This window comes from Eubalaena glacialis, chromosome 19 (assembly GCF_028564815.1).
Source record: "Eubalaena glacialis isolate mEubGla1 chromosome 19, mEubGla1.1.hap2.+ XY, whole genome shotgun sequence".
Classification (NCBI taxonomy): domain Eukaryota; kingdom Metazoa; phylum Chordata; class Mammalia; order Artiodactyla; family Balaenidae; genus Eubalaena; species Eubalaena glacialis.
In genome coordinates, this window is record NC_083734.1 from 18469103 (window position 1) to 18491026 (window position 21924).

A 21924-nucleotide genomic window follows, 5' to 3' on the forward strand; every position below is an offset into this window, starting at 1 on the left:
GTTTGCCTTAGCCTGGCATTAGAGACGGGCTGGGCCCTGCCGTGTGGATGGAGGGGCCCAGAAAGGGGAAGGGGACAGAGAGCAGGTTTATTTGGGGTGAGCTGGGCTGGTTCATTGCAGTTTGCTCTCAGTGCTTTCAGGAGTTGCAAAAGCAAACAGTAGATTTGGGTCACAAGGGGGTGGGTGGAGAAGGAGATGGTAGGATTAACAAGGATTCTGCCGCCAAGTGCTGGGGCTCAGGGCTCTGGGCTCTGGACTTGGGGCCCTTCTGATCAGAGCTTCTGCTTCCCTCCTTCCTTCCGTCCCTCCCTCCCTCCACTCAGAACCCACAGCTGCAAAGCTGCCCTTGGGCAGACACATGTCACCACTGTCCAGGGCTCCGTTTCCTAGACTTGAGAGGCCTGCAGCAGAGTGGAAGGGCTTGGGAGGCAGGCAGGCAGGCAGGCAGGCCTGCATCCAAATCCTGTCTCTGAATGTCCTTGGGCAGGTCACTTAATTGTTTTGAGCCTCAGTTTTCTCATCTGTGAAATGGGAAGAGAAGTGCCTCTGCTCTGGAGCATCCAGATTTTGTGGGACCTGAAGCTCTTACAATGTGTGGAGTCATCCTTAAGGTGAAGGATCTTGTTGCAGCTTCCTTTTGCACATTTTACAAAGCACATGACCATCTGAACACACCCCTCTGGAGCACATAAGTGTCCTAGACGTTTGTTTCATTAGCTTCACGTGTACACATCTACCTGGTAGGACTATGAAGGATCAAATGAGCTAATATGTGTGGAACTCCTAGAACAGTGCCTGGCCCAGAGTAAGGCCCTCGTAAGTGTTTTTTTGTTTTTTTTTCTTTAATTAATTAATTTATTTTTATCTGCATTGGGTCTTAGTTGCGGCATGCGGGATCTTTCATTGCGGCGTGCGGGCTCTTCGTTGCAGCAAGCAGGCTTCTCTCTAGTTGTGGCGCATGGGCTCCAGGGCACATGGGCTCTGTAGTTCACGGCACACAGGCTCTCTCATTGAGGTGCACGAGCTCAGTAGTTGTGGCACACAGGCTTAGTTGCCCCATGGCATGTGGGATCTTTGTTCCCCAACCAGGGATCAAACCCACATCCCCTGCATTGGAAGGCGGATTCTTTACCACTGGGCCACCAGGGAAGTCCCCCTCGTAAGTGTTAACTTTTAGTCTTTTTTTTTTTTTTAATATATTTATTTATTTTTAATTTTATTTATTTATTTATATTTATTTTTGTCTGTGTTGGGTCTTCGTTTCTGTGCGAGGGCTTTCTCCAGTTGCGGCAAGTGGGGGGCCACTCTTCATCGCGGTGCGCGGGCCTCTCACTGTCGCGGCCTCTCTTGTTGCGGAGCACAGGCTCCAGACGCGCAGGCTCAGTAGTTGCGGCTCACGGGCCCAGTTGCTCCGCGGCATGTGGGATCTTCCCAGACCAGGGCTCGAACCGTGTCCCCTGCATTGGCAGGCAGATTCTCAACCACTGCGCCACCAGGGAAGCCCAACTTTTAGTCTTATTACCTCTCAGGGTTGTCGTGAACATTAGGTGTGTACAGTGTTATCCTTGCGGCACCATGCTCGGTGCTGGCAGATGTGTTCGTTCACTAGCTCACCTAATAGTTAGTGCACACGATGGGCCGGGTCCGTGTTGAGGTCTGGGGTCAAATGGTCCCTCCTGGCGCTTTCAGTCTGGAAGGGGTAACCAGGCCATCAGTTAATTACACAAATACGCAATTCCAAATGGAATGGTGATGGTGTGAGAAGGTGAAGATGTGCTAGGTGATCTCTAGGGGAGAGAAAAATGAAATCATTTGACTTGGGATATAAGGAAAGGCCTTTCTTGATACATTAAACGAAGGAAAGGATTCTTATTACTTTAATTTCTGCATGTCCATCATGAAGGCAGTCTGGCACAGTGACCAGGTCCAACTAGAAGCTAAACAAATGTTATCTTGTTTGATCCCCTAGACAACTCTGAGATGAGAGAATGGAGACCAGGTGGGAGAGGTGGTCTTACCTGAGCTGACATATGTACTCAGTGGTAGAGCTGGGATTCAAACCTCCACCCAACTGCCTTCCTGCTCTTTCAGCTACACCACATGGCTGACACAAACGCACAGATGCCCTTGTAGGCTCATGTGACCTCATGACGTTCTCAGAGGTCACACTACCACTACTACCAAAATGGCTGTGACCTCCCTGGGGTATCAGACTGCAAGAGCAGTCAGTCTTCCAGATTTGGAAAGCGCTCCTGGTGTCCTCAGGCACCTGCATCGTGAGTGTAGCTCCACAGGCCCAGTTCCCATGGCCATAGATGCCAGCCCTGTCCTGGCTTTCTGTTCTACCCACTTGGTGCACTTATTCCTGCAGGGGCCATTGATGCTCTTTTACTTGTTACCTTGGAGGCCTGGAGGTGCTCACAGCGTGAGGTACAAGATGCACTTAAACCATAAGACAGAGGTCAGAGTTCAAAAAACAAGTAGGGAAGCAGGAGGAGCCCAAGTATTGGGCCCAGAAAGCCACAGCGGGGGAATAAGCTTCTTCCTGGGTTTGACAGGCGTGGCAGAAGGGGGGATAGGTGAAACATAGCGCCCATGATCCAATGGAGGGAAGCAGGTAGGCAGGCGCGGGGCAGGATGGGGCCAACACTCCTTAAGCACCTACAATGTGCCACCCGCTCTGCTAGGTGCTAGAAACCTGTTATTGAGAGATCCTCTTAGCAATCTTGGGGTAGGTACTTTTATCTCTATTTCTCAGATGTGGACACTAAGGCTCAGAGTGTCAGATGAGCTTATAAAGACTCATCCCTGAACCTGACAGGAGTTTATGGAGAGGGTCATGATTGAGGAGACAATGGGCCACACAGTAGATGGAGTTTTCTATGGAAATATTATTTTATTTTTTTATAAATTTATTTATTTAGTTTTGGCTGTGTTGGGTCTTCGTTGCTTCTCACGGGCTTTCTCTAGTTGTGGCTAGCAGGGGCTACTCTTCTTTGCAGTGCGTGGGCTTCTCATTGCAGTGGCTTCTCTTGTTGCGGAGCATGGACTCTAGGCATGCGGGCTTCAGTAGTTGTGGCACGTGGGCTCAGTAGTTGTGGCTCACTGGCTCTAGAGCGCAGGCTCAGTAGTTGTGGTGCACTGGCTTAGTTGCTCTGCGGCATGTGGGATCTTCCCAGACCAGGGCTCGAACCCATGTCCCCTGCATTGGCAGGCGGACTCTTAACCACTGCGCCACCAGGGAAGTCCGGAAATATTATTTTTGTAACCAACATTATTGTTTTTAAATACAGAAACGTGTCACATTTCTATTAGCCCTCGTTAAAAGCTGAAGCAAATGTGTTAAAATTATGTGTGACAAAAGTATGTCTGTGGGAGACGAGACTTTTTAAAAAGTGTCCAGGGTTGTAATATTTGTGCACGAAACTCAATGCCAGGGTAGTAATGACAAGCGCACTCATATTGAGGTCGTGGGAAGCAAGCGCTTTAGAGACCTTACTGCATGAGACAGATACAATTTTATTCCCATTTTACAGCTAGTGGGACTGAGGCTCCACTGTTAAACAGGTTGCCTGAGGTCGCCCACCCTGGTCGCCCAGAAGTGGTGGATTTGGGACTCACAGTCAGGTCTGTTGGAGGGGAGAGAGGCAGCCGTGTCCTAGTCCTGCCCTGAGCGGGCTCTGACAGGAGCTGGGGAGCTGACGGGCCGAGTTGAGGTCTGGGCGACAGGGTGGTGTTGACAGAAGCAGCGACCGAGCTCTCGGTGCCAGGTGTGAAGATGAGAGTTGCCACCCTGTTACCGTCCAGCTGGCCGGCCCCTCGCCTGGCACCTGAGATGGCAGGCAGTGCGCCCTGCTGGCTGGGTCCAGACTTGTGTCCGAAAGCAGTTGGCCCTGCCAGGTGGTGGGGCTCCTTGGCTTAAGCCCTCAAATGCTGAGTCACAAAGCAGGAAAGAGTCCACTCACCGGAGGTCAAGTCCCCAGACCTTGGCTGAGAGCTGCCCTGGGGCGGGCTGCTGGAGAGACAACCCAGTCCGTCCTGGAGGAGCTCAGCCTACAAGGATGTAAAGAACCGCAGGGATGCATGCTCCAGCTGTGCCCCAGGAGCGGGCAGCTGATTCTGCCCTGGGGGGGCGGGGGGCAAGCACAGGGGACTGGCTGCACCAAGCTGGGCTTTGAAGGCTGAGTCCTGGTAATCGTCCCAAGAGCTTCCCTGACACCCCCACTGTGTGCACCCAACAGTCTGTACCTCCAGGCCTCCCACCCACCCCAGATGGGTCCCGCTTCCTGACAAGGCTCAGCCATGCACTCACTCCACAGCTGTGTGTGGGGCACCGGAGATCCAACTGGTCCCTCCCTCCAAGAGCTTTATTCTAAGGGGAGAAGGCAAGACCATACCCAGGAAAATTGTCAGTAATGTAAATGCAGACAAAGAGAAGTGCTTTGAGGGGACTTCCCTGGCAGTCCAGTGGGTAGGACTTCGCGCTCCCAATGCAGGGGGCCCGGGTTCCATCCCTGGTCGGGGAACTAGATCCCACATGCATGCCGCAACTGAGTTCGCATGCTGCAGCTGGAAAGCCTGCATGCCGCAGCGAGGATCCCACGTGCCGCGGCTAGGACCCGGCGCAGCCTAAATAAATACATATTTTTTAAAAAAGAGAGAGAGAAGTGCTTCGAAGAAATTACAGAGAGTGAAGGGGAGGGAGTGATGGGGGGTGGTGGTCGTCTCTAGAGGTGACTAGAGACGTAAGGGATGGAAGCAGGTGAAGCTGGGGTGGGGCAAAAAGCAGGGAAGTGTAAAGGTCCTGAGGCAGGAAAGAGCTTGGTTGGTTTGAGAGCTGGCAAGAAGGCCACCGTGGCCGGTGATGGAGAAGGTAGATCGGGGCAGAGGCGCCTGAGAGGAAGGGGCTGGGCGGGGCGGGGTGGGGGAGTATAGGGTTTATCCTGGGTGTCGTGGAGGCCAGGTGAAGGTTTTCCCTTGGGAAGTGACAAGACCTACTTGGTGTTTTAAAGAGATCCCCGTGGGGGGGGGGGCGTGTCAAGACAGCGCTGGCATCAAGGTGGCCAGTGAGGTGGCTGTGCATTCGTCCAGGGAAAAGGTGGTGGCAGCTTGGCCACGGAGGACGGTGCCAGGCAGGTGGGTTGGGTGGTGAGAAGAAGTGAGCTTGGCTGATGTTGGGGGGAGGAAGGAGTCTTTAAGGACCAGCCTGCGGTTCTCGCCTGGGCTCCTGGGTGGATGTTGGTGCCCTGTGCTGAGCTGGGCTGCAGGGTGGGGAGGGGGATTGAGGGAGGCAGCAGGCTCGGAGGGAAATTCAGCAGTTGGTTGTGGACATGTTACTCGAGATGCCCACTGGAGGGTGAGTTGAAGACGTTCACATGCAGTGATGCGCATCCAGATCCCCTTTAGGTCAGAGCCCCTCCCTCGTTCTCCCATCTGCCGGGAGCACCCGTCCGCAGCAGGCCGTCTCCAGGCTGCGGCCAAGGCCCAAGATTACAGACCCTTCCTGGGGGCGTCCTGCATCCCACGACTGGTCCATGTGGGGATGCGAGGGTTTTGTTCCCTTGCCTTTTTGGGGGGACAAGTCTGAAGGGCCATCCCAGCGCCAGAGCACCTGTGGGGTCGTCTGAGACCTCATTAACAACTGCATTGCTGTTCACCTCTCCCTCTGCCCCGTCCTGCTTCCCTCGTGCCCTTGCTGGGTTGATCCCTAACTCGCTCCTCAGTAAACTTCCTCCACGGACGGTTGGATGCAATAGTTGGGACCTCAGGGGAGAGGTCCAGGCTGCACATAAACCTTTGGGAGCCCTAGGAAAAAGAGAAATCACTCCTGGGGGAAGAAACCAGGAGGGCAGGCATCCTAGAAGCCAGGCTGAAAAAGTGAAGGGGACAGGTCCACTGGGTCAAGGGCTGCAGTGAGGTGAGGACCCACGTGGCTCTGGTTTATTTATTTCCACCCTGTGGGGTTTAGGGAGGGATTTTCAAAGCCAGGGCATAATCTGGTATGGAGATGAACTAGTGGAGAATGGGACATTGGTGATGCAGAGCAGCTGGGGGTGAGGTGGCTGCAGGGACAAAGAACCTTCAAGGGGGCGGGGCCCAGGATCTGAGGAGCAGGGTCCATCCGTGAACCACCTACTGCAGTGGACAGAAGGCATTAAGGCACCTGCACAGGTGAGTGTGCAGACCTGCGGAGGGGACAGGAGGCGGGTCTCTTCTGGTCGTTTCTATTAAGCACAGTGTCAGCTGCGTGTGAGCAGTGGGGAAGCAGTGCTGGATGGAAAGGAGGAGAACCGACTTAGCCTGAGGGCTCCCAACTAGCAAATGGCAAAGGTGTGATTCGAACCCAGCCGGAAACTAACTTAAAAAGCCTGGGCTCTGGGCTTCCCTAGCTGGAGAAAGCACAAGGAACAGCAAAGGTGTCAGTTACCTGGTCAGCAGGTAATAGAGGTAGCAGCGATACAGAGAGGTGTGGAGCTATCGCGGTGCTAAGTATTCTTCTGAATCGCCGTCCGATGCATCGTCTACTGTGCCACTGGCCTACATCTGTAAGTGTCCTTCACGAGTTATTTCATTTAACACCCAGCTCCCTCCCTGTCCCTCAGTCACCCTGTAACACAGATACAGTTGATCCTCATTTTTTGCAGATTCCATATTTGCAAATTTGCTTACTTGCTAAAATGTATTTGTAACCCCCAAATTAATACTCACAGCGTTTTCGTGCCCATTTGCAGACATGCTCAGAGATGAAAATTTTAGTTGCCCAACTGAGGTCGAACAAGATGTGACTCTACTTTTTAGCTCATTCTGTAAACAAGTGTCCCTTTAACAGTCTTTTTAGTGCCATGTTTTTGCATTTTTGTGGGGTTTTTTTGGGGGGGAGGTGGATTTCGCTGTTTAAAATGACTCCCAAACGTAGTCCTGAAGTACCGTCTAGTGTTCCCAAGTGCAGGGAGGCTATGATGTACCTTATGGAGAAAATACGTGTTAGGTAAGCTTTGTTTAAGCATGAATTATAATGCTTTTGGCTGTGAGTTCAACGTTAATGAATCAACAACGTCTCATAACGGGTGTCTTTAAACAAACACGCATAAAACAAAGTTATGTATTGATTGGTTGATGAAAATGTTGTGATCAGAGGCTGGCAGGAATTGACTTGAATGCCAGCTATGGGAAGCAGAGCTGGAGCTTGAGCCTGGCTGGCCGGGCGCTCGAGCACTTCCCGGCCATGAATGTGGCCTTGTGGTCCAGTGAGACAGCAGGGGGCCCGGCCTGGAAGAAAGGTTTCTTTTTCAGGGCAGCCCCTCCCTCCCCTGCGCTGGCCTCCTCTGGGCTCGGCCTCACCAGTGTCTGTACCTGAACACAGCGGCTCCTTCAGTCCGCCTGGCTGCAGCCACTGAGCCCCGCCGGGTTGCGGTTTTCCCCTAAGTGGGAGAAACACTGGCTCAGTGTCCTGGGCCCAGGGCCTTTGGTTTCCCGTTGCCGAGCCCGGCCCCGGGAGAGAAGGCACAAACGAGGTGTGTGTGCCTGAGAGGGAGGCCAGCTCCAGCCTCCAGATGAGCCCAACCCGCCAGTTTATTCAGGGGCAGCCTGGCCCTCCCCAGCCCCCTTCACTCACGGCCTCTCATCGTGAAGAGCCCACAGCCCTACTTTTGTCATTTATGGGGCGGCTTGTTTGTTGTGGGTTTGGGGTGTTTTTTTCATCTCCAGATAATGTAGGAGACAATTGTGGGGGCAGTGATTTCCAAGTGGAATTACAAGCCCTTCAGGATAAGGTCCTTCCGACCTGAAAAAAGACGTTAAGGTTGTGTGCATCCACTCCCAGCCTTTTCTAAAAGTTTTTCTCCTCTCAGGAGCCGGCTAAATTCCTGAGATGAATGCCCTCCACCCTGGAGCATCCCTGGTGCAGGTCCTAAGTGCCGGCCGAGAACAGGGATGCAGGGAGAGCTCACAGGACCGTGAGGAGGGGCCGTGACTGTGGAGAGGGGGCTCAGAGGGCCTTGGGGCCCCACCCTGCCGGAGAACAGATGAGGGCAGGCGGTGGGCAGACTGCGGCCCAGATCAGCTCTGGGGAGGGTTGCGGTGACCCGACAGAGAGCGCAGCCTGGCTGCCAAGCTGTAAAACCGAGAAAGGAGCCTGGGCTTGCGTTTGGGGCTCATTTTAAACAGCCTCCCCACTCCTGTGGGGAGTGGAAAGAGCTGGTACAGAATCCCACAACCCTCCCTGAGCCTTTGTATACAGAAACTGCCGCTCAGGGACACGGCTGTCACATCAGCCGAGGCAGCGTTTAGACCCCAGCCTCTCAAGTGCGGGGCCTCTCTGATGACTCACACACCCAGCACACATGTGTGTGCACATGTGCTGGTGCCTGGCAGGGCACCCTCGCCCCTCTTAGCGCACAGCCCCGAGTGTCCAGTGGTGCTGGCGGGAGGGGGGAGGGGGGCGCTCTGCATCCCCTTCTTATATTTCCAGGTGGCTGGCCTGTGGTTTCTGCTCAGTGAATGTTGTTTGAATAAATGAATAAACGAGTGAATGGATGAATGAATGGCCTTGGTTCCACTGTGGTTGCTTTGGGGAAGTTATTTTACAAATCTGAGCCTCCCTTTTTTTGGTGCATCAGTCTCTGGGATCAGCTCCCTGGGTCTGAAGCCTGGCTCTCCACTTATTGGCTTTACGTCTTTGAGTAACCTCTTTGAGCCTTAGTTTCCCCATCTGTAAAATGGGGATAATACCTGCCTCATAGGGTTGTTGTGAAAGTTAAATGAGTTAATGTCATGTGAAGCACTTAGAACAGAACCTCATGCATAGTAAGTGTTCTGTAGGTGTTTGCTATTCATATCTTTAAAATGAAGATAATAACATCATGTTGTTGTTGTGTGTGTGTGTGTGAGTGTGAGTGTATGTTGGGAGCCTGGTGCATTGTTTTCCCAAGTGTGTCCCTTACAACACCGAGTCCTTTTGTTGTTAGAAGTTAAATGAGAAGAGATCCTGTCCAAAGCTGGACAGCCTTAAGAAACCCCCAGGTTCAAACAAAGCGAGGAAGGTCTCTCTCCTGCTCATGTGCTCTGTGACGTCTCCAAGGGGGAACCAAGAGTTTCGCCTGCTGATTCGACCACAGAGCCCATTTTTGCTTTCACAGTGGGATGGGGGCTCCACAAAATACATTTTTGGAAGCAATAAATATTTCCTTTTTTTAAAAATTTTATTGTATTTTTTTTTATACAGCAGGTTCTTATTAGTTATCCATTTTATACATATTAGTGTATACATGTCAATCCCACTCTCCCAATTCATCCGACCACCACCATCACCCCCGCCCCGCTTTCCCCCCTTGGTGTCCATACGTTTGTTCTCTACATCTGTGTCTCTACTTCTGCCTTGCAAACAGGTTCATCTGTACCATTTTTCTAGATTCCACATGTATGAGTTAATATACGATGTTTGTTTTTCTCTTTCTGACTTACTTCACTCTGTATGACAGTCTCTAGGTCCAACCACGTCTCTACAAATGACCCAATTTTGTTCCTTTTTATGGCTGAGTAATATTCCATTGTATATATGGAATTGCATACAGTACAGTAGGGAGCCTGACAGGAGGCCAATCCTGACAATACATTGTGTTCCTCACAGTAGCAGAATTTATGTTTGAGGCATGGAGATCATGAAGCCAAGGAGTCATTTATTCTCAGCGAAGGAGAGGGGAAGACTTCACATGGCAGTTCACACCTGAGTGGGGTTTTGAAGGATGAATAGGAGTTTGCCTAATGGACAGAGGAGGCAAAATGTTTGATACTCAAACAGCATCCCCAGTCTACTCTCAACCACCGCCCCTTTCTGGGGTCAGTGTGGACCCTTCTGCCATTAGTAAGCTTTGTGACTGTAAGTCATTTCTTCTCTCCAGGCGTCAGTTTTCCATTTGTAAAATGGGATCCCTTCCAGCTTTAATGTGCTGTGATTTCATGTCTATATCGGCCTAGATGATATTAATTTCTAAAGAGTTCCCATATTTGCAAAACACTTTCCAAACGTCTTTGACTTCTTTTAATGCACAGCCCAGCCTTACAAAGTTAGTTGTACTCTCTCCTTTTGACTGAAGATGAAAGTAAGGCTTGGTGAGCTAAAGTGACTTGCCCTTTGCCTATAAGTGGCAGAGCCAAGCCTCAAATCCAGGTCCTCTGACTCTGAGTTTGGGATTCCACACGACCTCTAACTCAACTCATAGGCCTAAAATCCATCTGTGTGTTGCACATAAATGATCCTTGATGGATCACTGGCCTCGCACATGCCCTGTGTCTGATGTTACTGCTGACAAAGGAGGAAGAGGAGGAGTGGAGACCATTGCGCGCAGAGGATGCTAGGCCCCACCTAAAGAAATAGCTTAAGGGAAACAGGTAAGCAGGGTGCCCTGTGAGGGGTGGAAGGCAGGACCTTGAGGACTGATTGTCAAGGGAAAGCTGTTTTAGCCAGACAGCAGGGTAAAGTCCAGGACAACAGGCAGGGGCTCAGCTGCTCTTTCCAAAGCAAAAATCGGTGCCTAAATCCAGGGTGAAAATAATCCCCTGCCCCCAAAGTCTTTCTGTCCTGCTTCTGTTTCCTTCATAGCACTTGTCATGGACATCGTCCATTCATTTATTTGTTCATTGTCTGACTTCCCCCACTAGAAAGCAAGGGCCACAAGAACTGAGATTTCTATTGATTACAGCTATATCTCCAGCTGGAACAGGGTCTGACCCATAGAAGATCGTGATTAAATATGTGTGAATGAATGAATTAATGAACGATGCCTTCCCCTGCGATCGCTCCAACTCCTGATGTAGTCAGCAAGCCTTTGGCAAAGTATTTAATTGTTCCTAAACTTTGCTGCATTGCAGTCACCTGGGGATCTTTAAAAACGGCTAACGGGGGTGGGGTGGGGTGGGGTGGGGTGGGGTGGGGTGGGGTGGGGTGGGGTGGGGTGGAACTTCCCTGGCGGTCCAGTGGTTAAGACTCTACACTTCCACTGCAGAGGGTGCGGGTTCGATCCCTGGTCGGGGAACCAAGATCCCACATGCCGCGTGGCACGGCCAAAAAAACAACAACAAAAACAAAAACGGCTAACGCCTGGCTCCCACCCCAGCCGTTTGGATTCAGTTGCTCTTGGTGTGACCTGGGCATTGACTTTTTTACTCTCCCCAAGTGAGGCTAGTATGCAGTGCAATTTTGGAACTGTGGCCTTACTGTCCACTCCTAAAATCAGAGATGTGGACTGCCAGGTCTGGGAGGTGGTAGGGAGGGTGGGGGGAGGCATTTGAAACAGAGAAGACTTGTTTATGCTCTCAAGGGTCTGCAGTCACCTGTTGTTACCGAGAGTACAGGAAAGGGAAGTTTTCCCTCCTTGCCCTCCCCCGATGCAAGTCAAAGAAGACCTTGTTCCATTTCCTCCTCACCTGCCACCATCTCCTCTTAGTTGATTGGATGAGTCAGAGGAAACGCAGGTTCTCTCACCATTTTCCCCTCTTATTGGGTTTGTGTAAGAAAACCCATTGTTTACGTCTGCACAGGTTGACAAAAATAGAGCTCAGCCTTTCAGAACACTCAGCCCAGGTCTTGAGTCAGTAAGACCCGGTCCTGCCCTGTCTGCACAGTGTCCAGCCAGACATCATGCAGGACCCCAGCCCCCAGGGCAGACTGCTGAAGGCATCCTGGCCGAAGGACAGCCACCAACCCTGAGGCATTTGCCAGTGGAAGGGGGCTCATGTTCCTGGGGCTCACACCTGGTCCAATATCTGCTCCTGGGAGAGCGTGTGGCTGTAGGATGAGAAGTAATGTGCTGTCCAAACCGCAGCTTTCCAGAGGAAGGGATGGTCCCAGATGCCTCCTCTTCCCTACGCAGTGCAGACCCCCTGGACAGGCCCCTGCTGGAGCGGAAGGGCTCTGGGATTCAGAGCCCTGTTTGTTGCAAGTGGGAGATTGGGAACGACTGGGAGTCGTTGAGGTTAAGGGGCGTCTCTAATCCCAGCATCCCACCTACTGCCTTAGTACCTGTTTCTCTTTCTGAAGCCACTGCTGAAGTCATCAGAGGTTGAACTTGTCCCCTGGGTTGGAAAGCTGAGACTTTTAATAGCTGGGGCTGATGCTTTCTGACTCCAGAGTCAAGGGACCTCTGAAGAGGAGGTTGGAGAAAACAAGTGTTTGCGGCAAAGTCTGAGCAGGCTACGTGGAGGGTTTTTCCACACAAAGAGCAGCAGCTGGTGATATTGTGTTTGGACAGAAATAAGGTCCAGTGTGTGACCAGGTGTGACCGATGTTGACAGTCCTGGTTGATAACTGATGTTTGTCTTGGAGAGTACTAGACAGAGAGTCTTGAGTCTCAGCTCTAATCCCAGCTCTGCCACGAACTGTGAGGAGAGAAGCCATTTCCCACCTCTGGGCTTGTTTCCCTGTTTAGTAAACGAGTGGTTTCACTAGACTAGTGATTTGAAACACCTTTTTTAAAAAAAATTTTATTTATTTATTTATTTATGGCTGTGTTGAGTCTTCGTTTCTGTGCGAGGACTTTCTCTAGTTGCGGCAAGTGGGGGCTACTCTTCATCGCGGTGCGTGGGCCTCTCACTGTCGCGGCCTCTCTTGTTGCGGAGCACAGGCTCCAGACACGCAGGCTCAGCAATTGTGGCTCACGGGCCTAGTCGCTCCGCGGCATGTGGGATCTTCCCAGACCAGGGCTCGAACCCGTGTCCCCTGCATTGGCAGGCAGATTCTCAACCACTGCACCAGCAGGGAAGCCCTTGAAACACCTTTTAAGCCATGGAACTCTTTGTTCATGTGAAATTTCATGCGGAAGTCTACATGTAAAGCAGATAGAAGTGGAGCTATTCCTGTTGCTTATCTAGAGCACACTCCCAACCCCACTTTTGCAAGGTCTCCACAGAACCGTGAGGGTTCCAAGGAACCCAGCTTGAGAACCACTGGACCTGATGCTTTCCCCCCGCCCCCAGCTCTGGGGTTATTTGTGTTGCTGTTTTCTGTTTGTTCATTTGGTTAATGTTGGTTGGCATCAGTTGTTTGGCTAATGTTAACACTGGGTAATGCTCAGAGAGCTCTTTCCTGTTACAATGATGCCCTTTATGCTTAGCCTGGCCTTCCATATGGCCCCAAACATGTACAAAGCGTGGCCTCTTTACACCCTCTGATGTTGAGCTAACTCCTGTGTGGTGACAGCAGAAGGAAAGTAGACATAGGTAGATAGCCGTGGTACAGAGAGAATTTACTAATCTCTTCCCTCACCTGGATCACCCAGATGACCATGTGTTTTCCGCCCCCATAAGTTTCTGGAGGATTGTTAACTCCTGCTTGTCAGTGTTCTATTGGCTTTTCTCTGGCTTTGGCATTCAGCCTCATGGGAGTATTCTTGTATCAACAATGGCAGAATCAGTTTCCTGACATAAAGAGAATTAATCAGAGTGACTTGCAGTCTAAAATTACTCTTGGGTACATTCCCTGGGAGAGGGTTTCTGATTTTAATGAGATTGTTCTTTCTCTTGAAAAGACAAGTCAGACCCCTTAGGAGACTCACAGCGCCAGGCAAGCACTGTGAGGGAGTAACCTCCCTGCCACTCCCCACCCCAAGTCTGTCTGACCCCATCAGTAGGAAGGAGAGGGTCCGGCACTGGCAGTCAGGAGCCTGAGTTTCAGTCCCTGCTTATCTGGTATCTCACTGTGTGGCTTTGGACAAATTCCCAGCCTTCTCCGAGCCACTGTCTTACCATCCATAGCATGGGGGAAGAGTACTTTTGATACTTACCCAGAGAGTCTTCCTAGCTTAACATGGTTAGAGTCTATGACATCCAAAACACAGCTATGCTAAGGGACCAGAGTAGCTAACTCAAGACCCTCCTTGTCCCAGCCTCGTAGGTGGGGCTGTCTCAGAGGCAGAACTGTATTGCTTAATCACTGTCTCTCAGGCCCCACTTGATCAGATGACACTGAGTCCTCCATGTGCCCTAGTCTGGGCTGGAGCCCTTAGTTCCCACATTCCATTTCAGAAACAGTAGTTCCCCACACCCCCTCCCCCCCACCCCAAAACTATCACTGTTTCCCTGAACACTATGGAAGATGACAGGGCCTCTCCAGAAAGTCAATGTCCTAAGTTCTCCTGAGAATTCTAATCCTCCTGAGGTTCTAATCCTCCCCCTAGTTCCTTGCCAGCCTCTTGCCATATGGTAATTGATAATGGCTACTGTTTATTGAGCACCTGCTATGAGCCAGGCCCTGTTCTAAGTATTTTATGGGTCCTGATTATTTTCATCTTCACACCAATCCTAAAATATGTATCACTATTATCTCCCACTTACAGATGAGGAAACTGAGACACTGGGAATTAAACCTGTCTGGGGTCATCCAGCTACAATGTGGTAAAGCCAAGAAATGACCCTCAGTTCTGGCTCCAGAGCTCTTGCACCTAATCACTGGGTCAGACTGGGGCTCATTCATGCCACTGGGAGTAACTAGCAGCTGGTATTTATTGAGTGCTTGCAGCTCAGGAGGCATTATAATAGCTACTTTTGTTTTTGTTTTGTTTTGTTTTGTTTTGTTTTTGGCTGCGCGGCATATGGATCTTAGTTCCCTGACCAGGGATCGAACCCGCGCCTGCTACACTGGCAGCGCGGAGTCTTAACCACTGGACCGCCAGGGAAGTCCCCTAGGCACTTATTTTATCATTCCATTTACACCTCACAACTGGAAGAGGAAAGGTCTTGTTTCCATTTTATAAAGTTGGAAAACTGAGGCTCTGAAACATTACATGACTTCCCCATGGCAAATTATAGAACTGGCAGGCTTCAACTCAGCGTGTCCAATGCTAATGTCTTGTGACACTCCTCTCTGTCATGCTACTTTTCAGGACAAATACCTGGAGATGCTCCGCACCCCACCAGTTTTGGGAAAGGTAAAGAGGGACCACTAGCATCCCCCCTCCATGGAGCTCTGGACCGTGTCCATCACGCTCCCCCCTGGTGGGGGTAGGGAAGCCAGGTCTGACTCTCCACTGACCTTCTCTGGGAGAAAGCCAATGATCACCTTAGGTTTCTGCTTCTCTTCCCCAGTTCTGCGTGACTCTGTCCTGTGACCTGCTTTCTGGAGCCCCACACTGCTTAGGGGCAACATGAGACGCAGAGGGGTAAAGGGGAAACCGAGATAGAAACCCTGAATTCAGCCCCACCCTAAAACCTCACCTAAGGCAGCTGAGCTAAGGCCTCAGGTTGGAGCTGGGAAGGCAGAAAGAGCAGGCCCAGGGTGCATGGGCTCATTCACACACCACACCTTTGATGAATGCCTAAGATCAAGTGTACCCACTGGGCCAGGATGCCAAACAACCCATGAGGTAGACTGTGCCATTCCCATTTTACAGATGAAGACACTTGAGTCTGAGACGTTATATAACTTGTCCTAAGACTGACAGCTGGCAAATAGGATTCAAACCCAGGTCTGTCCGAATCCAAAGCCAGTGCTCTTTCTGGTACGCCACAGTGCTCCTGCGTGTTTAGGGACTGTGGTGGTGGACACAAACTAGGGTGAGACAGTCTGTGGCCTCCGCACATAGATCTCTGAACTGCAGGGCATAAGCAGGGAGGAGAGGGCCAGCTGTGATGGAGTTTCCACCTCACCCACACTACCCCAGCCTCCCCCCCACATGTAGCCCTTGCCAGGAGGCCCCCCTCTGGCTAATGCTGTCCCTTTTGGAGAGTCCCCAGCAGGTCTGGGAACCCCAGTGGGATGCTTTGCCTCAGAGACAGGCCCTGGTAAACAGAAAGGTAGCTGGGAATTTATTTGCAAGGGAGATACTGGGGAGAAGGAAGTTGAGAGCAGAGAGCCAGAGACGAGGGGGCTGAAAAGCTCTGTGTGTGTGTGTGTGTGTGTGTGTGTGTGTGTGTGTGTGTGTGTGAATTGGTGTTGTACCAAAGGGCCCTGCCCATACCAAAATGCCACCTTGTTGGTCAGTGAGGACTCAGGAACGGCAAAGGTGGCTTCATACGGGCCTGAACCAGACAATTAGGAAGATAAATCCGCTCCCCACCCTCCGCCAGTTACACAATACAACGTCAAGTCAAAGGGAAACCACACGTGCAAAATTTGCTGGTTTACAGGTTTCCTTCTTTTAATCCGGAGCATAATGAAGAGTTATGAGGGGGCACATTTTGGACTTAAATTATATTTACTAGGATCCAACAGAAGGAGTCCGTTCCTTCTTTTGTTTTTTAGTTCTTGTTGCCGCTTGGGTCTTTGTATTCCCGTACTGGTTATAAAGACAGTTTTGACTTTACACGAAAAGATTGAGAAAGTTGTGGGTGGGGTTCAGGATGAGAATCAATTTAGGAGTCACCAGACTCAGGCTGCTGGTGGTGGCGGACTGTTGGCAGGTCTTCGTTCGCGTCCGCAAATGTGAACCAGGAAGTGGGGACAGCAAACTGAGAGCAGCCTGGAACGGGCAGCGGCGGCCACAGCGCCCGCCCGAGAGGCGCTTGAATTTACAAACTCCGTCTCCCGTAATCCCAAGGTCCGGGCCGCCCAAATCCCAACGGCAGTAACCTTGCTGCGCGGGCTCGACACGGCCCTGGCGCGCTCCATCTCCGGAGGCACCCCCTGGGGCCCGGGGAGGGGTGCAGTGGCCTGGGCCCGCCCCGCGGCCAAGCGGCCAATGGTCGGCGCCGCCCCAGCCACCTGCCCCTACCTTAGGGGGCGGGGTTACCTGGGCCCCGCCCCCCGCGGCTCGGATTCCCAGGCCGCGCTTCCTCCTCCTCTAGCCCCGCCCCCAGCGCTAGTCCCCGCCCCTTCGAACCCTGAGCCCGGGCGCCTCGTGATGTCACGGCAGCTTTGATACAAAGAGCCCTTCGGCCCACGCGGGTCTCCCGGCAACGGGCGCGGGTGGGGGCGGGGCCGGCGCCTTCAACTGGTGCCGAACCGGGCAAGCAGCCGCGGCTCCGACCGGACTGTTTCTGCGCCCTTTGCTCGGCCGGCGGCATCCCCGTCGGCTCCGCCGACCCGCGCCCGCCCACTTCTCGTCCTTCGGCAGCACACCGACCCGCGGTCGGACTGGGGATGCGCACCCCGCCGGCCCCCGGGGGCCAGGTAAGCGGCGGCCGGGAGGCTCGGGGTCGCGGGGCTCCGGCGACACGCACCTGGCCCGGCCCGCGGCCCCGCCACCGGGGAAGTTGCCGGAACGCGGAACTTCGCCCGCCCCGGGAGGGTCCGCCCTGTCGGCCCTGGCCGGGGAGGTCGGGTTACCTGCCCCCGGCTCGCTGGGCCACAGCGGGGAAGTCGCCCCCCCGCCTCCCCCTCCGATCCTCTGCCGGCGCCCAGGTGCGAGGTTGGGCAGCACTAGCCCCGGGGCGCGGGGAGACGAGGCCAATTCTCTCCTCGGCACCGTTTCAGAAAGTGTTTTTAGGGGGACCTAGTTGGCCAGGAAGGAGGCTCGTTTGCCCGGACGCCTCCCTTGGGACATCCCCCGTCCTCGCGTCCCACCTCGGCTCCCAGCGCGCCTGCCGCTCCGGGACCAGTGTTGCCCCAGCTCCCTTCCCTTGGCCCCGCCGAGTCCCGAAGGGGGCTCTGCACGGGCGAAGATTTCCCGTAGCTTTTGGAGGCTGCACCGTTCCCGGGCTTCCCTCGTTTCCGAGGGTCTCTGCCAGGCAAGAGGGAGGACCAGCCTAGTTCGGGGTTTGGGGACAGGGCCCTGCTCCTTCCCAGCCGAGAGGCTGCGGAGGCCGGAGGTGTGCGCGGCCTCCCAGCTCGTAGCTCTCTGGGCCGCAAGAGCCGGCAAGTCCGCCTCGGTAGTAGTTGCTGTTGTCACAGCCGCTTTTCTGCGGACGACAAGCGTCTCTGAGGTCTTGGCGGAGCAGCCTCTGGAGAACCGTGTGTGTGCTGCAGGAACCCTCCCCAGCCCCAGACTTTATTTCTTCTCATCCCTGCACGCTCCAGTGTTCGTCTTTCCACATTTCCCTTTCTTGCTAGCCCTGCTCTCCCACAGATGGCTGGAGGTGACACATCTTTCAGCCCTGAGGGACATGCCAGTGTTCCTTGACTGATTGATAGGCCGCCTCCTCAAAGGAGTGTAAGGGGGCTGAGTTCCTGCACTCAGCCTATAGGACTTGGGTGGGAGCCCTCTGGTCTGGTTCCTGTGGATCCACCAAACCTCTGGCCTCCCTACCTGGAGGCGGGTGCTAATCGAAGGGGCTCCTGGGAAGGGGCACCCCCAGGTCCTTTCCCTGGTGAAATGTGGTTACAGTGATTGCCTGGGGGCGGGGGGGAGGGTACCAGCTGTGTGTGTCTCAGACCTCTGCAGTAGAGTTCTCTCTCTCTCTCCCTGTAACCATCTAACCTAGTCTTGGTGGAGTCCTTGAGTCACTGCCATTGACTGGGGTCTTGCCACCCACCTGGCACCAGCTTACTCAGATAGACTGGCCCAAACCTTACCCTGCTGGGCTGGCATTCGTGAAATGCTGATTACGTGCCCAAGGGCTATGACATGCAGACACCTCCCTCCCCTCAAGGTGTTTGAACGCTGGTGGAAGACTGATGAACTGGATCTAATTGCTCCCTGCCCAACACCGTCTCCCCAGCTCTCAGGCAAAGTTGATCTGGGTTGGCTCTGAGGTCCCCGTGACTAGGCGTGTGTGTCCCCTGTGGGATTCTTGAGCAGCAGGCAGATGCTTGGGCACATGCTTGCTGGGGAACAGCTTTGTAATTTGGGGACTCCGGCTTTGATGGAGGGATGGGGTGGATGACTAAGGCGGGCGGGAGATAAGACAGTGCTCTGGGGACGGACAGGACTAACCAGGCCAGGTGAGCAGGCAGGAGGCGAGACCTTTGCCCCAAGGAAGAGAGACTATCTGGAGCCTGTGCATAGAAAGGACTTGCAGTCTAGCAAGGGCAGGAAGGAGAAGAAATTAGGGTGCCTGGAGCAGCCTGCACTGGGGAGGCACTAGGCTGCAGCTTGAGCGCTTGCTGGTGGGTGTTCTCCTGGCCCCCACTCTCCTTCCCTGCTGGCCTCTCTTCAGAGCATTTGGACCCTCCCCAAAGCACACTGGCCCCTTCATGGCCTCTCCTAGCCCCCTCCCCTCCTGGTGGGTCCAGCTACCCTCACACCCAGGGCTGTCTCTTCAGCTGCTTAGGGGGACCCTCACGGCTCTCACCTTCCAGCACCCTCCCCACCCCACATCAGAGTGGCTGGAAACTTCCTTTCCTAGGGCTGCGTTCCCTCCTCTGAGGTGGCCTGTTATGCCAAGGGATGTTTCGCAGCTGATCCTGCTCTAAGGGGCTTCACAGTTTCACTTCACTTTTTATATTTTAGGTGTGGATAGGGAAGAGGCGCAGGGGAGCAGGTGGGAGAGGCTCCCAATAAAATAGCAGGTGAGCAATTCCTGGAAGGCAGGCACCTCAGAGACTCAGGGCCTTAGGCGGGGGAGGGACAGCCTGGGCAGAGGGAGCCCACCCTCTGGCCCTGTGCCCTGGCCCTGTCCCCTGGCGCAAGGCTTATTGCCTTTGGAAGAGGAAGCATCTGTCTGATCTGCCTGCTGTCCGGTGTTGGCAGTGGGCACAGTGCCTTGGCCTTGCTGGGCGTGCAGGATCCCTGGGGTTGGGCTGTGGTCCTCTGTGTCTTGACTCAGCACCTGAGCGTTGATGGCATCAAGTCACTGGCCTCTCGAATGAGGAGGACTGCTCAGGTCTTCCTACTGCCCAGTCCTGCAGCTGGATAATGTGCCCACGGCCAGCCGGGCATGGGACAGGCGTGTGGATTGAGCACATCCACCCGGCATCCTTCTGGACGTTGTATGAACGTATCTCGTGGCTGTGGTACACAGTCCCCTCCGTCAGGTGGCTTCCAGGGCACAGTTCCTTCCCCATGTCTGTTCACCCAGCCCCCACCAGGCACATTGCCCAGTACAGGCAATTCATTCATTCAGCAATATTTGAGCATCTAATTCGTGTTAGATTCTGTGCTGGGCACTGGAGACACAGCAGTGAACCCAACTGGCAATAATCCCTGCCTTCACGGAGCTCACATGACAGCAGAGGGCAGGCAAGCAGGTAAAACCTGCAGCGTGAGAGACGGCAGGAGAGAACGCGGGGTCCTGGGGAGTGCTGGGCAAGGAGTTGTGTTTTTAAACAGAGTTGGCAGGGCAGTCCTCGCTGAGAAGGTGGCCTCTGACCAAAGAGGCCCAGGCAGGGGAAGCAGCAACCGCAAAGGCACTGAGGTGGGACCGCGGCTGGCGAGGTGCATCCACGGACCTGCAGGGAGGCCGCTGTGATTGGAGAGTGAGCCAGGGGACAGGACAGAGAGGCCAGGGGGCGCCTGATGCTGCCAGGCAACAGCCGGGATCCCAGGAGGAGAACAGTAGCACAGCTGAGATTAGAAATTCCCGGGCACAGAATGCATTTCAGTGCTCTGTCCTCTTTAGACTCTTGCTGTTGAGGGGTTTGGGCCTGAAGGTGTTCCTTGGGGAGAGGTGCCTGCATGTGGCCATCGCTGTGTGGACTTCCTGCCCTCAGCGCGGGTCGGGTCAGATGAGCCTCTCTGAGTGGATATGGAAACCGTCCTTGCCAGACTGTTGATACGAGCCAGAACCACTGGGGTGCTGTCCGTACAGCTGTCTAAGCAGGCAGATCACGGTCGGGGCTGTCCCCGTCCCCACGGGCCAGTGCTACGGGGGTGCAGCAGATGCAGCGCTCAAGACCCACAAGGTAGCCGGCAGCCTCCACGGGTCGGTGCTCTGGCCAGCCACTCCCAGGGCTCTGCTTCCTCGTCTCCTCCTTGGGCTCCCTCTTTACTCCCTCTACTCATGGCCAGGTGGCAGCTCGCTTCTGTGCCCCGGTCTCCTTAGGAGCCCAGCAGAGGTGCTCACGCACCTGATCTGTGTATAGCTGGGGGCCCCAAGTGTGTGTGTGTGTGTGTGTGTGTGTGTGTGTGTGTGTGTGTGTGTGGAGTGGAAGGAGAGAATAGGCATCCAGAAATCAGTGCATCCTCCAAGGGGCGCGTGGAGGTCTGAGGAGGTAGCTCGGTGGCCCAGAGCGGGGGGCTCCGGGTGACCTCAGCCCAGCTTCGTCTGGCAGGCGGTACGAGTAATACCGACTTTTCTACCCCCTTCTTGACTTCCTTCAAGAAAGGGGAAGTTGCCCGACTCTTGGGCATTTTTTTAATTGATTCAACCTGCTTCATCTTCCCAGACAAGTGGGTTCTTTCCCAGCAATGTAAACACGACTCAAACGAAAACAAAGCTCCGTAGCGGCTATTATTAATATCTGTGGCTCTGCTCGTGGGTGCTTTTCTCTTGTAAGGGATCCAGAAGAGGAAGGCCTGAACAGAACTGGAGTGTGGGAGAGTGGGTGGGCACCCTCTCACTCGAGTCATCTTTTGTCACCCCGACCCTCCTGAGCTCTGCAGGCCTAATTACCATAAAAAGGGGTCTCACGTGTGTCACGTGGCCAGTGCTGTCTGCAGTGGGCCCGGGGTAAGAGAGCTGAGAGGGCTCTGCTGTCAGCACCAGACTTCAGTCTCTCTCTTGGGATAGGAGAGACACAGGAGCAAGTTTCTCCTTCCTGCACACCGGTTTTCCTGGGAGAAACGCCTGCCTCAAAACACAGGTGCCTTCATCTCGTGCTCGGTAACCCAAGGCCTGTTTTCTTAAAACCGGAAAAAAGTGTCAGAGCCAGGAAACACCTGGGTCTATGTCCTGGCCCTGCCGCTTGCTAGTTGTGGGACTTTGGGCAAGCTACCTCGCCTTCCTGAGCCTCAGTTTCCCCACTCCCAGAATGAGAGTGATGATAGTATCCACCTCACAGGGTGATGATGCAGGTATAATGAGCTGCTGTGACCTAGAATACCCAGAGCGAGTCCTGACGCTTGCTTGGCTGGGGCCTGGTGGACGGTTAGGTAGCTAGAAGCAGGATAGTGTGGT

At 53.7% G+C, this 21924-nt stretch overlaps 1 protein-coding gene across 2 annotated transcripts in view; it reads left to right on the plus strand.

Annotated features, from left to right (window-relative positions):
* The window catches only part of RAB11FIP4 (RAB11 family interacting protein 4), a 117250-nt gene that overhangs the window by 60121 nt on the left and 35205 nt on the right, over positions 1 to 21924 (plus strand). The window contains exon 1 of one of the 2 annotated variants that reach the window (XM_061175364.1): positions 16830 to 17101. The exons of the other annotated variant lie outside the window; for it this stretch is intronic. Coding sequence (XP_061031347.1) covers positions 17072 to 17101 — 30 coding nt within the window. The 5' untranslated portion in view covers positions 16830 to 17071. Of the gene's footprint in view, positions 1 to 16829; positions 17102 to 21924 lie in introns of those variants that run through there. 2 annotated transcript variants of the gene reach the window in all.